The sequence below is a fragment of the Kryptolebias marmoratus genome, linkage group LG20 (assembly GCF_001649575.2).
Source record: "Kryptolebias marmoratus isolate JLee-2015 linkage group LG20, ASM164957v2, whole genome shotgun sequence".
Lineage (NCBI taxonomy): Eukaryota > Metazoa > Chordata > Actinopteri > Cyprinodontiformes > Rivulidae > Kryptolebias > Kryptolebias marmoratus.
The window spans coordinates 22978984-22993214 of NC_051449.1; the positions used below are offsets into that span (position 1 = coordinate 22978984).

A 14231-nucleotide genomic window follows, 5' to 3' on the forward strand; every position below is an offset into this window, starting at 1 on the left:
ATTTGCAAGCAATCCAGCTTACATCACATCTCAGCTTTAAAAGCTCAACTCCACACTCTCTATTTCTGAATTGAGAAAGCTCCTCGGATGAGAAGCGAAACGTCTTCAGCTACAGAATAGAAGTCCAGTTGTTTTTGTTTTTTAACTTTTTTTGAATCTTCCTGTAATGAAGTGGGAGGAGCTCCACTTGGGTTGTTAGGTGAGGGGCTGGGCTCAGCTTGGGGTTGCTAGGTAACAAGAATTGTGATGCAATAATCCTAAGGTTTTTGAAACAGGTCATTTTGCAGACACCAGAAAACATTCACTTATTGTCAAAAAACGGCTGAGTGTTTTTTGTTTGCACTTGGACTGTTTCTAGAAGCAGTAGATACCCAAATGGAAGAACAAAAACATGCAAAAAGTAAATTTTGCATAATAGGTCCCCTTTAAAGATTTTTTCATTCTGGAACCCAGTTATTCAGGGTCTCCTGAAACCCTATTTCCATGTGAACCAAGGCTAAAATAATAAAGCTTTGCTATACACAAAATGCCTTTCCCATGTAGACAGGTCTAAAACTATAGATGTAGTCTATTGCCCCTTTTCTACTGGCTCTAAAGGTCCCAGCTCCACTCTACTCAGCTTGCTTTGCGCCCTGCTTCGTGGGTGGCCCAAGCTTAGCTCCTGTTCACTCATTGGTCGTTGGTGTGGTCAAATGCAAGCATAAAGAGCGAACGGTAGGAATATAAACAACAGCGTTGGCTTACCCTGCAACATTTATGCCATCTGTCCCCCAGCTGAAGGCGCTGTAAAGCCTGATATCTCCGGCGGATAACAGCTGTCCTTCTCTGCGCAACAATCCAGAGCATTTCTTCCACTGCGCCTCTCTTCCTGAAGTCTCAGGAGAATCCGCATAAGTTTAAAAAACAGCAACAACACAGGGCCAACGTTGTCTTTAGCGCTTCCGTTGTTTCCACAAATGGTGCCAAGTTTCGATACCTGCACCCCAACCCTCCTCCTACAACACAAGGACGCGTTCTTCTGCTATCAACCAAACTGGCCGGTGGAAACGCGATGTATTTTTTCTAGAGCCGAGCAGAGTGGAGTAGAGCGGGGCTTGTGAAATAGAGCCAGTGGAAAAGGGGCATACGAAAACATAAAACTTTTCACAGAGATAATGAGTAATAAGGAAGGAGTTTATGATCTTTCTTATCCCTGGCTTTTCCTCTTCAGGCTCACTGTGTGTACAAATAAAAGGCCTTTAATGCATCAACTGATGTTCCTCAACAAAACACTGATTGTACAAACTCATCTTAATAGCAGGTTAAACAAGAACTTAAAAAATGATAAAATTTGTGACAGAAAAAACACTGGAGAAGAATGTTACCATAAAACTGTTAGTTCTGCAATTAAATTTATCTGCTGTTTAGGTTGGAACAGAAAGTTCTTAAACATAACTCTCTACTCGAGAAGTGTATACCTTCAACTCTCTTTTATGTTCCTGCCTTGTGTTTCTACAGCTTACTGAAATACACAGCCATAAGAAATAACATCATAACATTGAGTTATCTTGGACTCTAACACACTCAAGCAACTTTAGGTTGCCACAGATTTATTGGTCTTGTTAGAAACGTCAGTAGCATAAATGTAGCAACTTTGAAATATCACATATACCTCAAACATACACCATAATAGCCAAAGTTATGTAGCAGCAACACAACAATAACGTTAACCAGTCTTGTGCGACGCAGTGCTAACACTCTCTCACACACACACACACAGTATTGTGGTGTTTTTATGTGGTGAGCACAGTTTTGCTGGAAATTGACTTTTAGATGCTAGGCTGTTGAATTCCAAAAACAACAACGTTTCCAAATGAGAAATCTTGTCAAATAATTCACAAGGTTTGTTTGTCGTTGATACGCACGTTCCCCAAGGCCTGTAACTCGAACTGTTTTTACTGAGTTTTTACTGAGAAAAATCTTTGAGCCGACTTAAAATGTTCTTATTCAACAGAATAAGAAAGTCTGTTCAGCAAGAACAGAATGAAAATGCTTGTGAGAGATTTTTTTTGTGCAAATAACTGGAAAGAACTCAGAAACCATTATTGTTAGGCTTCTATAATACTTAAAGTGATGAGGTTCAAAAACTTCTTAATCCGATCCTTGACATTAGGGCTCCGTTCCTTTTAACTGTGTCTTATAATGTTGTGGAAAGACAATAAGGATTACTATATGTAATGTAGAAGAGGGAAAAAATGGGCATGTTAATCATTTTTCCCAAACTAACTTTCTACATAATGTAATTACACCATCTAAACGCTGTCATATTAACAAGGGAGACGTATGTTGTTTTCTTAAATATTTCAAAAGAACTGACAAGCACATTGCAGCTACTTTTTGGTTTTTTGATGGAGATTTTGAGGAGGAGCTTATAGTCTTATAAATACTCTTTGAGGTGTATAAATTGATGTAAACTGATGGTTTGTGCGTCTTTCGCAGGTACCATCATGACGTTTGAACATCCATCTAATTCACAAAGCGACATTAAAACCTCCACCTATCTTTCCATTCCTCATTTAAATGAGGTATTATATGGAATTTAAAAGAAACTCCTCCCAGAATTATGTAAGCAAAAAGGGTTTGATTCTCTAAGCGCGGAGCTGTTTGAAACATTCATTTAGCATCAAATATTTACCACCTCCTGAGAGTTTGTGTTATTTGTGTCTCTGAAACAAAGTGAGGATGTTCAGCAATCTGCTGCACTGCTGTCTTCACAAAAACAGTGTAGGTCTGTCAGGAAACGCATTATTAATGTCCTCCTCCAGTGATGAGCGTCACACATTACTGTATCTACAAATATATCGTCAAAAAATGCTTAAGATTTAGTTGTTGAACCTTTACATTCAAAATAAAAATGTTCTGAATATTTTAACTTTTAATAAACACTGATACAGATGAAGAAACAGAACTAAAGGAATTATTTTGTGCAAAAATTGGTTAATGCTCGTCTATTTATCCTTTTAAGTGTTTAAATGATAGTATGTAAATGTTTTTTCTAAGCTCAGCAACTTCGGTCAACATCTCTTACCAATAAACTGTTTTGTCAAAATGTTGTTAAAATAAAACAAAGGCCAAACAATTATAATATATCAACACTGTATATTGACCATCAGCTGTCCTGATTTCTGAAGCTCAGTATTCATCCTTCACAGACAAAAAAAACCCATCAGTTACTCTTTTGTTTAAATTCCTCAAAAGAGTTTAAATATCTGCTTACCACATTTTCCTTGAAGACTATCTGTCTGAACCACTTGAAATCAAGTGGTTTGAAACCAGAAAAGACAAAAAGGGAATCTTTTTCATAGTTTTCAGGATTCTGGATGGCTCCCTCTGGATATGTTATCCTCAGGGTGGTTTTGGTCCCTACGTCTCTGCTGTAGCCTTTTACTGGGGCTTCATTCAATCTGCCAACACAGGGAAAAAAAGTGCAAGTGAGACTGTGACATTGTTGAAGCTTTTTCTTAACTCAAAGTTCAGTAATTATGAGTAATTAGGGACAAATTAGGCATCTATATGTTTTATAGTTTAAAGTAAGTAAAAACCTAGAGTTAAAAGACAAAATAACCCACACAAAAATCTGAATTTATCTATCTTAATTGTGCTAATCTGTTCAGAAAAGAAAAAATGACACTGACAAATGTTTCATGCATGTCATTATGTTTTGGCAATTTAAAAGCTCAACCCTTCTGGTTCTGCTAAGCAGGGAGACAGATTAAAAAGATATGCGATCTGAAAGTGTGGAGTTTCCATACGAGATGTGTCAGCTAAGATTTCCAGGAAACAAGAAATGTTTGGTGAGGACAGAAAACACGGCTCACAATCTGGGTTTATGAACTACCTCAAAAACAAGCTATGATCTCAAGTTTTCTGTCTTGATCAAGATAGAAAAAATATCAGAAGATCCCAAATGTGTGTGCAAAGCGGCTTTAAAATATCTTAGTACATTCATTTTCATTGACATATACACTGAAGAACAAACATTTTTCATTTCTAGGATTTTCTATAAAGGCTACACAAACAAGTTATAAAACAATACTAGATTGTAAGTTTAAATAAATACAATCTCTGAAAGAAAAACAACACATCACGATGTGCTCATTATCATTATTTATTTAGTAAAAAAGAAGCCAAATTAGAGAAACCGTGTGATAAAAACTAAGTCTGCTTAATGACTGATTAAGCAGACTCATTGTTCTGTTGAATCATGACTTTAGAAACTTTTGGCCTACAGAAGAGTTCAGGGTTAACTCAATGACTACAAGGAGCCCAAAACATCATCTATCCACCTCCGTGCTGACAAGTGGTATGCGTTTGTGATGAAATTCTGTTTGTCCAAAGAACTGGACTTCTTTTCGTGTTTAAAGATGTTTGACTTCTCAGCTGAAAAACTTTCTCCAAGCACTGTTGGTGATCAGCTGATCAATAAAGCAACTTGCTTTCTTTACTCATATGAAAGCAGTAATGGTGGATTTAGCTTTTTTAAACGTAGCTTCTAAAATTTGGTTAAATGCTTTTAATGCCTTAATGTAATGAGTAATAAGGTTCCTCTCAGTTGATACTAAAAACAGCTTTGTCTTACCTTATGACAACATCATAGTCATCTATGCGGGTGCCCAGAGATTTATTAAACAAGATTCCCCCGTTGCCCACAATGATGCATCTTTTACAGCTGAGACTGGAAGGTAGGACAGCCAGACGTTAGTAAGAATGGCATAGCAAAAAACAAAACTTGTTGACAAAGGTGAATATTTGAGTACCTGTCCAACTGCTCTCCAAGTCCATAATTTTTTGTGGCAGTTAAAATGCTGTCTATTATTCTCTCTGCAGGGGGAGAAGAAAAAGAAAAAGTCAGTTAATAAAGAAGAGACACATGAAGGTGTTGCTAACAATATATATATATTATATATAAATTCCTCCAGGGGTTTATTTGGTAAAAACACTTAAACTCAGGTGTGTCCTGTAATCAGCATCACAGGTGTCTTCAGTCCTGTAATCAGTCAGTCTGCCTGCTTAAAGGGTGAAAGTAGTCACAGGGCTGTTTGGTATCATGGTGTGTACCACACTGAACATGGAGCACAGAAAGCTGAGGACAGAGTTGTCTCAGGAGCTTAGAAAGACAATGATGGACATCATGTTAAAGGTAAAGACTATAAGACCGTCTCCAAGCAGCTGGATGTTCCTGAGACTACAGCTGCTCAGATTATTCAGAAGGTTAAGGTCCACAGGACTGGAGACAACCTCCCTGGACGTGGCTGCAAGAGGAAAACTTTGTCATCAGTTTTTCTCTTTAAGAGACGGATAATATGAATGGTAACCGAAGAGCTAAGAACAACTTCCAAAAAGGTTAGAGGTGAGCTCCAAGGTCAAAGGTCATCAGTGTCAGCTCACACCATCAGTCTGTTTGAGACAAAGTGGACTGAACGACTAAAGAGGGCACAAAATCATAAAAAAGCAAGACTGGAGTTTGCCAAAATGCATGTTTACAAATCTTTAAGCTTCTGGGTGAGGGTCTTTTGGACAGATGAGACAAAACTGGAGCTTTTTGGCAACAAGTCCCATCAGCTCTTTGTTCACAGAGCCAAAATTAAAGCCGTCTTGTGTTTGTTCAGGGTCCAGTAAAATCTCAAGACTATCGAACATTCAGGAGCTAAATGTGCTGCTCAGTGTCAGAAAGCTTGGTCTCAGTCACAGATCATGGGTCCTCCAACAGGAGAATGACCCAAAACATAAACCTAAAAACACCAAGAATGGCTCAGAACCAAACATTGGACTGTTCTGAAGTGTCCTTCTGAGCCCTGATCTAAATCCTGTTGAACATCTGTGGAAGGAGCTGAAACCTTCAAACCTGAGACAGATGGAGCAGTTTGTTCAGGAGGAGTGGACCAAAATACCTGTGGACAGCTGAAGACGTCTCAGAGAGAGGGACAGAAATCACCTGACTGTCAGGGATTGCCTCAGAGGGTTGAGCAACAAAATATTTAGTTATGGCAAAATCCTGTTTGTGAAGGCCAGTTTAACTGTATTGTTTTGGGTTTGTTTTTTGTTGTTGTTATTTTTAATTGTAATAATTCTGTTGAACCAAAATTCAAAAGTTTAGTAGTTTTTGTTTTAGTTCATTTTTAGTCATTTTTCTTTCTTAATATTTTTGTCAGTTTCAAGGTTTTTCAGTGACCATTTACCATTTTTTTTCTTTAACAAAAGGGTAAAAAGACATCTGTTTGCCCTTGTATATCATAGGATAAACATTTTCTTCACAATAAATGGAACAACCAGTATCGACCGCTTTGACTCATGGATTTCATATTAAATGACAAAAATAAACTTCTGTTGGCAGGGTCAGCCACCTTGAGCATCTCAATTTAACTTCACAGATAAGACGTTCCTACTCTCATGAAGGATGAGTAAACTCCACAAACCTCAACATAGCAGTGAAAACATCTCACTCTAAGAGGCCTTAATGACAGGAGAAAATAGTTGTTTATTTGGTTCTAGATATGAAGTGCTTTAATCAACTCTTAGAACTGATGGCGAAGGGATTGGGGAAAATGAGGGAAAAAAAGACTTATTTTATTCTGAAGGGTTAAACTGGTAAAAGCAGATATTCAGAGTTTAGGATGGTATGTGTGTGTGTGTATGTAAGAACCCTCCCATAAAAGCACTCAGAGAGGAATGCTGCTGTCAAACAAGAACATTCTGCTGGTTAAGTACGAGATGCTGAACTTGTCTTCTCGTGTGGCGAAGACATCTATAATCACATAGTGAGGAAGGAGGATGTTTAGTCATAGCGCACATACCTGCCATATTCAACGAGACATTCTTCCGGAGTCATACTTCCAGTATTAGATACTTTCATATAATTCATCTCCTCCTGAATACTTTTAGCTATGGTAAAGTTATATTTAATCTTCTGCAACATGTCAAAGTGAAAATTCCATTATGGCCGCACTCATCTTTGTTCCATGTACACTTGTAGCAATGCTGATGTGTTGTAGTAAGACTGTTTAACTACTGTTGCGCTGCGAATTTTCACCTGCCACTGAACGGTGAAGGTGGGCGATAATGTCTTTGCCCACGTCTGTTACTAAAATATCTCATGAACCACTGGACATATTGATGAAACCTTCATAAAATAGTCATTAGATGCACACTAATTAATGTTTGAGCTCAACCCCAAAACGGCAGTGGCTCAGGAGGCAGGGGTTCGTCCTGTAACCAAAAGGCTGCTGGTACAAACCCTGCTCCGTCCGTCTCAGCTGTTGTGTCCTTGGGCGAGACACTTCACCCGTCTTGCCTACTGGTGGTGGTCAGAGGGTTCAGTGGCGCCGGTGTGATGGCAGCATCACTTCTGTCAGCCCGCCCCAGGGCAGCTGTGGCTACGATGTAGCTCACTGCCATCAGTGTGTGAATGGGTGGGTGAATGGGTGAATGATTGTAGTGTGAAGCGTTTCAGGGTTCCTGGACTAGATATAGTGTTTTACAAGTGCAGGCCACTTACCATTTACCAAATGACCTCAATTTTTTAAGGTCAGTTGGCTCTGAGGCATGGCTGGTAAGGGTTGGTGTGGCTGTAACTGAGACTGATCCCCAATTCATATTTGGAGCACTAATATATTGCACAAGACCTTTGTTTAAAAATTAAACATTCATTTTTGGAAATCAACCTTGTTTGTCTATCAAAATACCTCATGAACCACTGGACAGATTTTAATGAAACTCACAAAGTAATCATTGGATGGCCATCTACCACTGATTTATATTTGGCATCAATCCTATTCAAGATGGGTGCCACAGCTAATCAACATTATCCAACACAGATATGGCTCGAACTCCCTCAATTTTACAGATACTGAGTTAAAATTTGGTATGGTAGTAGCTGAGAGTCATTATCAAGACGTACTTCGAGAACTAACACATCATCAACATCAATAACAAAGTTTGACTGAACAAGCTTTTACAATGAGAAATAACAGTATTAATTTAAAACCTGGAGATGAAAGGCAGTGAACTTTTAATGTATTTTAATTATTTATTTATTTTCCATCTACATGACATAGAATCTTATATTCTTAAGAGTCAGACATTTTTAGTGCCCTCCATTCCACTTATTACACAGCCTGCAGAGCACACAGTCTGATGAAAGGAGCCAAAAGAAACTTGAGCTGAGTGACTGAGGCCTTATAGCTGTTGGTAGGACATAACAGCCCATTCACCCTGGCTAACGATCCTAATGATTAACCTGCTGCAGAGAGGCGGGCAGAGCCTCAGCTCGTTGTTTGGATGTGGTGTCGATGTCTGGCATCAAGCATCACCCCGAGCAGCGTAAACACAAGGCAAAGGACCACACCTGGATAACCAAGTGGGTGAAAAGTGAAAAATCACAGTGAGTCGTGCTCAGATCCAAATGATGACATAGAAGCTATTCGTTGCAGGGAGAGAGTAAACATTTCAGTCAAGTATGTTTTGTGACAGTGCCAAAGACAAATGGAGGAAACTCTTCAAATGGGGGTGGGGGTGGGTGGTGGTGATGGCGCCTTATCAAATACCGTTAAATAACAGGGTGGCGTTTGCATTCACACTGAGAACAACTGTGCTGTATTCTATAANTGGTAACAAAGAAGAACTGCAGAAGAACTGCAGAAGAACTGCAGAAGCACCGCGTAACATATAAACACAGACGGGCTGTTCGAAAGTGTGCAGCCTAAACAAAAAAAAGAATCTTGTGATGACAGGACTGTACTTGAACCTTGAAGGATATTTTCTGATATAGAAAAAGGTAGAAAATCCATTTATTTTATATTAACCAATGTCTTACTTTATATTATACAGTGAACTACATACAGTATAAGCCAAGATTATTCAGTTTTTATTACTTTTTGGGCCTTTGCTTGAGAATTTTTTTCAGGCTGACCTTGCTGCATTTTAAGTAGAGACCGCTGTTCTAAACAGAGATATAGTCAACTGGACTGTAAGAAACTGAAACGGCCCCCAAATTAATTGCGAGAATAATGAGTTAAAGAGATTTTCTTAAAAACATATTAAGATTATTAGACCGTGCCAGTATGCTTATGTATGTCAATTGAAATGGTAAAGAGGGGTAACTGCTTTATTCTGTTGTTTTGTATTTAAGCCTTTATTACATTAAAAAATACAATAAAATCAGTTATGTGGAAGTCAGATGTTATTTATTAATTTAGGATTTTAATCTTTTATATATATATAAAATTGTATTATTTTTTAACTGAAAAGGTAAACATTTACAGGCAGCTACTGGTTTACCCACCTTAAAAGAGGTGCTATATAAAAATGACTTAATTAGTATGCTGTTCCTAACACTCATAACTGACAGCCCAAACAGCAAAACATGAAGTGTCTTCAAGAACATTTGTCCAGTCTGATGAATCAATTCAATTCAATCCATTTTTATTAAACATTTTCTATATAAGCTTTGATGAATGTTGATCAGCAGTGACATTAAATCATTTTTTACCTGACAGGCCATAATATTTTGGTACTTAAGAGCTTCAAAGGAGTGCTGCAGCTTTATTTGAAGCAGGGAATGAAACGTCAGGTGTTTCATTCCCTGCCAGTCAAAGTAGAGAGAGTATTTAACACAAAAGCAGACGGGAGCATTGTGCAGAGGCTAAGTACCCAGATGGGTTTTCCCACCCTCATGATAAACAATCACATCTTGTTTGGCCAAAATTTAAATTACCACCCGATTTACGGTTGGTAATTTAAGTTTTGGCCAAACTGTCACGGCAACTTGGTGCCGCCCACACCCTGCAAGCACCCTGCACCCGCTCTGTACAGCAGCTCTGCATGTTTGTGAGTGCTCTACCGGGTGAACTTAATTAAGTTAATTAGCAGCTCACACTCACACTGATAAAACAGCAAACCGGTCATTTGGACGCAGACGCAGAGACTAGAAACCTATGAGGAAAGGGACTTTAAATTCAACGGACTATCGGTAAGCTCGCAGTTTGGAATTACAAGGGCACTTTTGGAATTTTTTATTTTGGGTAGAGGGAGATGAATGGAGTCAGGTAATTAGTGAATGTATAAATGTTTGTTCTATGTAAAGTTGAAACACTGCATTTTGTCTGAAATTGAGCATTTAAATAAAATATAAGTATTAAAGTAATTGTTTGGATTGTACTATTCTGTATAAATTTAAAGAAAATTAATTGGGTAACAAATGTACTTATCAACTTATCAATTGAATGGTGAGTTGCTACCCTAAAGAGCTTTCAAAAATTATAAGTGCATCACCAATACTAATTAGGACAGATGGTCTATCAAAAACAGCTCCAATTCTACTCTAAACTTGTCTCAAACTTTGCATATTACTCAACATAAATACCGAAGTAAACCACAAAGCACTAGATATTGAAGGGAACTGATGAGAATCAGGTCACCTCCTGTCCTGCCACCAAAACATTTCCCTCAGCATGTCAACAGTGTAGTTCAGGGGTCTTCAAGTAAAATTCAGCAAGGTCCACTTAAAGAATTGTCTTTAGCAAAGGCCCAGAAAATACATAATTAAATTCCAGATTGTATTTTTAGGCCTATACCTCTCCTAGGGCTGGTATTTATTCTCTACAGCAGTGATTCCCAATTCCAATCCTCCAGGAACACTATCCTGCATGTTTTAGGCGTTTTCCTGCTCTTCAGCAGGTCTTCAAGTTCTGCAGAAGGCTATTAATCACTCACTCACTAAAATCAGGTGTCTCACAGCAGAGAAGCAACTAAAACATGCAGAACAGTGTTCCTCGAGGACTGGAGTTGGGAATCACTGCTCTACAGAGACCAAGAGCAAGCCAGAAAGGAGAATTATCATAAATGATGAAAAAGTGGCGCCATCTAAAAATAAATTTCCATAAATTGTAGAAAATCTGTTCCACATAAAGTATATTACTTTAAATACAAGAAAGTGTGTGAAAGCTTTAAACACACACATTTCATAAATATAATTTTATTATACTGATATTTAAGAGCAAATATGGTAACAAATAAGACTTCATTTGGGTCCTGATCCAGACAACGGTCCAAGTTATCAACTTGTTTAAAAACTTGCCAGGGGTATTTTAATTAGGAAAATGGGAAAAACATTACCTGAACATCAACAATTAGTACTCTATGTAAAGATTTTTTAAATGTCCTTTTTCCTCTGAGACACAATTAAATGTGAACTGAGAAGAAAGTGAAGAAAACAATTCTACAAAACTGTTTGCAGACTACAGCGGACGTGTGCCAAAGATTTTTCTTGGCAAAGAAGCAAAAGTAGAACTCCAACCCGCTATCACTACTTTATGTTCTTAGTTTGGAAGCCTTTGTGGCATTCTATTCAAGATCCACACGTATCATCTCTCCACATGAGTACCATTCAAAGGGAAAGCCACAGCCATCACAGCCCGTGGAGAAAACAGAAACCAGGTGTAACTCGCACAGGGAGTGCTCTTTTCACAACTGCTGTTTGAGTGTGCGTGTACAATGACAGCAGAGGACTCGCTTGAGAACAAAGGTAACATTCATCGTGTCTTCTACATGTAAATATAGGAAACCTGTGAAAGAGATTACTGTTATCTTCCCAGTTCCCATGGTACTGTGTAATGGTTTGATATCTGAACTGCTGAAGTGCATCAACATCAGTGAACAAGCCCAATGTGGCTCATGTATTATTATTGGAGTGACAGAGAACATAGAGTTCCCCGCAATGAATATAGTATTTATTCAGCACTTAAAGGGTTGAGACAACGTGGGAACCTGCTGTAAAAGGCAAAAGAAAAACTAGAAACAATAAAAGGCCAAACATTCATCAAATAATGCGTATTGCTCGCCACCTTTCATTTCAGAGTTTTAGACTAAGATCGTCTTATGATGAGGGGATGGAGTTGTAGTCGTTTTGGCCACATCTTGTGAACAGAATGTGCAATCTTATGCAATATTGTGAGATCTAGCTAGATCTGATAGTGCTCGGAGTACGTGTTGAGGATAACCTTTAGCTCAATATCTGAGAAACTGCTTTAGTTCTAACCATTTTGTGTTAATTAGCAAACACATCTTGAATTGCGTTTTCTCTTAAAAGTGATCAGCTATTGACGTACAATCAGTGATTACTTTGTGAGAGTGTCATTACAATCCATCCAGTGGTTCATGAGATATTTTGCTAACAAATAGGGTTAATGCCAACAGGGAATCCCCAAGTTTTAAGCAAAGATGTCATGCAATGTGTAACACTTGGAGTATGTGGTTAATGACTTGGCTACCACCGTGACAAATTTTAGCTCAAAACCTGCAAGTTTTTTGTGTTTCCTAAGGTTGCTTAGCTATGACTGCCATCTTGAGTTTGATTACTTCAGAAAGTTAATGTGTTTTAGGTGTACGTCCAATGATTAATTTCTACAGGTTTCAATAAAATCCAACAAGTGGTTCTTGAGATATTTTCCTAACAGACAAACAAACAGACTCACATATTGCCCTTTCACCTTTGGCTGTGGGCAATGCATTTCTAATATAAAGCTCATCAATTAATGAAGACGCAAAGTTGTGACAAGTGAGACAAGAGCTTTATGAACTATATGATGGACCAACAAAGCCATGAGCCTTTTCATTACACTAATCAGACAACAGTTAAACTTTAATTTAGCTACTGTGAATTTCCAGTGACCTGCCCTGCTGTCAGTTAGGGCTGACATTTCAAGTGTAGAAACTTGCTCTAATTAAGGACCTTTATGTTTTTTTTTTATTTCTCTCTTTAGATGCAAGGTCTTATAAGAGTTGTCAGTGTTTGACCATAAGATAATTCAGTTTTTATGCCAACTACAAGTGAGATCCAAACTGAAAGCAGTCAGTGGAACCCACAGAGAAGTCAAACAATAATCGAGCATGCATGATGGGAGAAGAAGATGAGGTCATGTCTTGTATTAAATAGGCTTCTGTTTAGTAATTGCTTTAGACATCTCCATGAAACGGTCGTCTGTCTGATTTTCTCAATAGTTCTCACAACAACTCGAGTATCCTGTCTGAGCAGCGGGCTTAATAAAAACACTCTTACAAGTGCATAGCATGCTGTGGGTAAACACTACTGAAAGGAAAGCTTGGAACATTTTTACCTTGTGTTCTGATGCCAAATGGAGGCAAGTAATAGCTGATTTTTGCTAGCCGTTTGAAGTTTCGATCAAGAAACATGGGAGCTGATTTTATGAACCTGTAAAAGAGAGAAAACAGGAATAAACAAAAAGTTTTCATTACCTAAATAAAAAAATACAACATGCATCACAACTAGAGATCCTATAAATATACACATATAAACTCTTGTGAACAGCCTTAAGATTATTACTCTGTTGTGTACCCTCACACTACACCTTTTTTTTTCTTTTGCAGAGACCCATGCAGGTCTTGCTACACCTTTGCCCACTTCGTCCATGCAGGATGAAGGGGAGATGCACATTGGGCGAGAGGCGGGGTACACCATGGACAGGTCATCAGTCCATCACATAGAGACAAACAATACAGACAACTATTCACACTCTCACTCACACCTAATGACAATTTACAGTCACCACTTAACCGAACATGAACATCCGTGATCTGTAGGAGGAAACCAGAGTATCCAGAAACTAACTATTTCACCATTTCTTTAGTTTAGAGCATAAAACACCACGATTTGTGGAAATTTAATGAGGTTTGGGCCTGAAACAAAGGACACAAAGATCCCAGTGCTCTAGACAAAAATCAGTCAAATAAAACACAGGCTAAGAAACATGCCTGTGATCAGAGTTTTCAATGGCCCCCTTGAACTGCTTATTCCAGCGTCACCTTTTCCTTACCATGTGTGTCAATGGACGTGTGTATGCGTTTCCTTGATTAATAGTAGCTTCGAAATCAAAAGAAACCATTTCCTTTAGCTGACGGCAGTGCCTGTGACCTGAGTGCTGGGCTGTGTGCCACTTCTGCGGATAAGACTTCAGGATGGATGTGTTTTTATGACCTATAGTGCTATCTCAAGAGATGTCAGAAAAGAAGATGGTCTTTTTGTTTCTTTTTTTTAGATGATCACATGTTTATGGTTAGGCGTAGGGCAGTTACCAGTTTCAAGGCAAACTATAGTGTTAAAAAGATACGTTGTCAAAACCACTAAGTTTTGTCACTGCCATCCCGCTCCTTTGGTTTCAATGCTTCAAACTGAGAAA

The 14231-nt window shown here is 38.3% G+C and overlaps 1 protein-coding gene across 3 annotated transcripts in view; it reads right to left on the reverse strand.

The window, feature by feature from the left end:
- Window positions 1–14231, reverse strand: part of st3gal3b (ST3 beta-galactoside alpha-2,3-sialyltransferase 3b) — a 79574-nt gene that overhangs the window by 39392 nt on the left and 25951 nt on the right. For all 3 annotated transcript variants that reach the window (XM_037981840.1, XM_017430760.3, XM_037981841.1), the window contains 4 exons: window positions 13152–13246; window positions 4797–4860; window positions 4619–4714; window positions 3257–3443 (listed from right to left, as the gene is read on the reverse strand). In XM_037981840.1, the coding sequence (XP_037837768.1) occupies window positions 3257–3443; window positions 4619–4714; window positions 4797–4860; window positions 13152–13246 (442 nt within the window). The remainder of the gene's footprint in view (window positions 1–3256; window positions 3444–4618; window positions 4715–4796; window positions 4861–13151; window positions 13247–14231) is intronic.